General features: G+C 41.2%; 1 protein-coding gene across 1 annotated transcript; it reads left to right on the top strand.

Moving 5' to 3' along the window:
* Window positions 1-590: 590 nt before the first annotated feature.
* LOC147497609 (uncharacterized) lies at window positions 591-1,040 on the top strand. Its single transcript, XM_086562940.1, has one exon. It carries the CDS (start codon window positions 591-593, stop codon window positions 1,038-1,040), a length of 450 nt encoding a protein of 149 aa, XP_086419066.1.
* The last annotated feature ends 284 nt before the right edge of the window (window positions 1,041-1,324 follow it).

Raw genomic sequence — 1,324 nt, forward strand, 5'->3', positions numbered from 1 at the left:
GTTGGCAAGAGCCAATAATGGGACACTCTTTATATATTCTCACTCAAAAACTGAAGAGACTAAAGGTAGTTTTAAAGAAGTGGAATAAAGACTCTTTTGGTAATATCAGATTCAAGGTAGAGGAAGAAACCAAGAGGTTAGAACTGATGCATGAGCATTTTGAGAGTGGGAATGTTACGGAGGAATTCGTGATGAACATGGTGGACCAAGAAAATCAAGTGGAGCTGATGCTACAGCAGGAACAAGAATTTTGGAGACAGAAGTCAAGAATAAAATGGGAAAAAGACAATGATCGGAACACAAAAAAATTTCACGCAATAGCCAACAGAAATAAGAGCAAGTCCCTAATCACAGAAATGAGAAATGAGGAGGGCATCACCCTTCACACTCAGGAGGAGATCGGCAGACACATTGTCAACCATTACTCTACAAAATTCTGGCAAGTGGAGCATAACATAGACTGGGAACTTATACATGCTATGCCTCAGGACCTGATGATGAGGATAATGATTTCCTCACCTCCATTCCATCACCAGAAGAAGTGAAAGTGGTCGTCTTTCATTTGAACCCAGACAGCTCCCCAGGTTCTGATGGGTTCTCCGGATGTTTTTTCTATCATGCATTGTTGGGATATAGTAGGGTATGATCTTATAAGGGCCATCAGCTACTTCTTCTTAAAATCAAGACTGCCATTTGGTATTAACACCAACTTCATTGTGCTTATCCTAAAGGAGAAAAATGCCAATCAGTTAGGCAGATTTCGGCTGATATGTCTCTCGAACTACATTTTCCAGGACATCACTAAGATTCTTGCCACAAGGCTGTGTCTAGTAGCAGAACGAATCATCAGCAAGGAACAATATGGCTTCATCCCTAACAGAAATTCACAACAAGCCATTAGCCTAGCATCGGAACTGGTGAATGATTTGCAGACTCTTAGACATGGTGGAAGCATTGGGATAAAGCTGGACATCTCTCAAGCATTTGACACGATGGACTGGCATTTTCAAGGGGCAGTTAGGTGCGGTGGGGTTCAATGAAAGATGGATCTAGTGGATTCAAGCACTTTTCCAAAGCAACACAATGTCTATCATGATAAATGGAGGTCCACAAGGGAACTTTTCTGTGGGCAGAGGTCTTAAACAAAGAGATCCTCTATCTCCTTTGCTCTTTGCTTTTGAGGAGGATTGCCTAAAGCGAAGCATCGAGACTAGTTCTCGAGAAAAGATACAAAGATATGGTGATAAACTCCAAGTAATTGTAGTCCCTCACATTTGATGTTTGCGGATGATATTTTTCTTTTCTGCAATGCAAACATGAGATG

Source organism: Coptis chinensis, chromosome 5 (genome assembly GCF_015680905.1).
Source record: "Coptis chinensis isolate HL-2020 chromosome 5, ASM1568090v1, whole genome shotgun sequence".
Classification (NCBI taxonomy): Eukaryota; Viridiplantae; Streptophyta; class Magnoliopsida; order Ranunculales; family Ranunculaceae; genus Coptis; species Coptis chinensis.

Bases quoted from the DNA above. Each gene is read 5' to 3' on its own strand.
- LOC147497609 (XM_086562940.1), top strand. From the start codon at position 591: ATGGGTTCTCCGGATGTTTTTTCTATCATGCATTGTTGGGATATAGTA.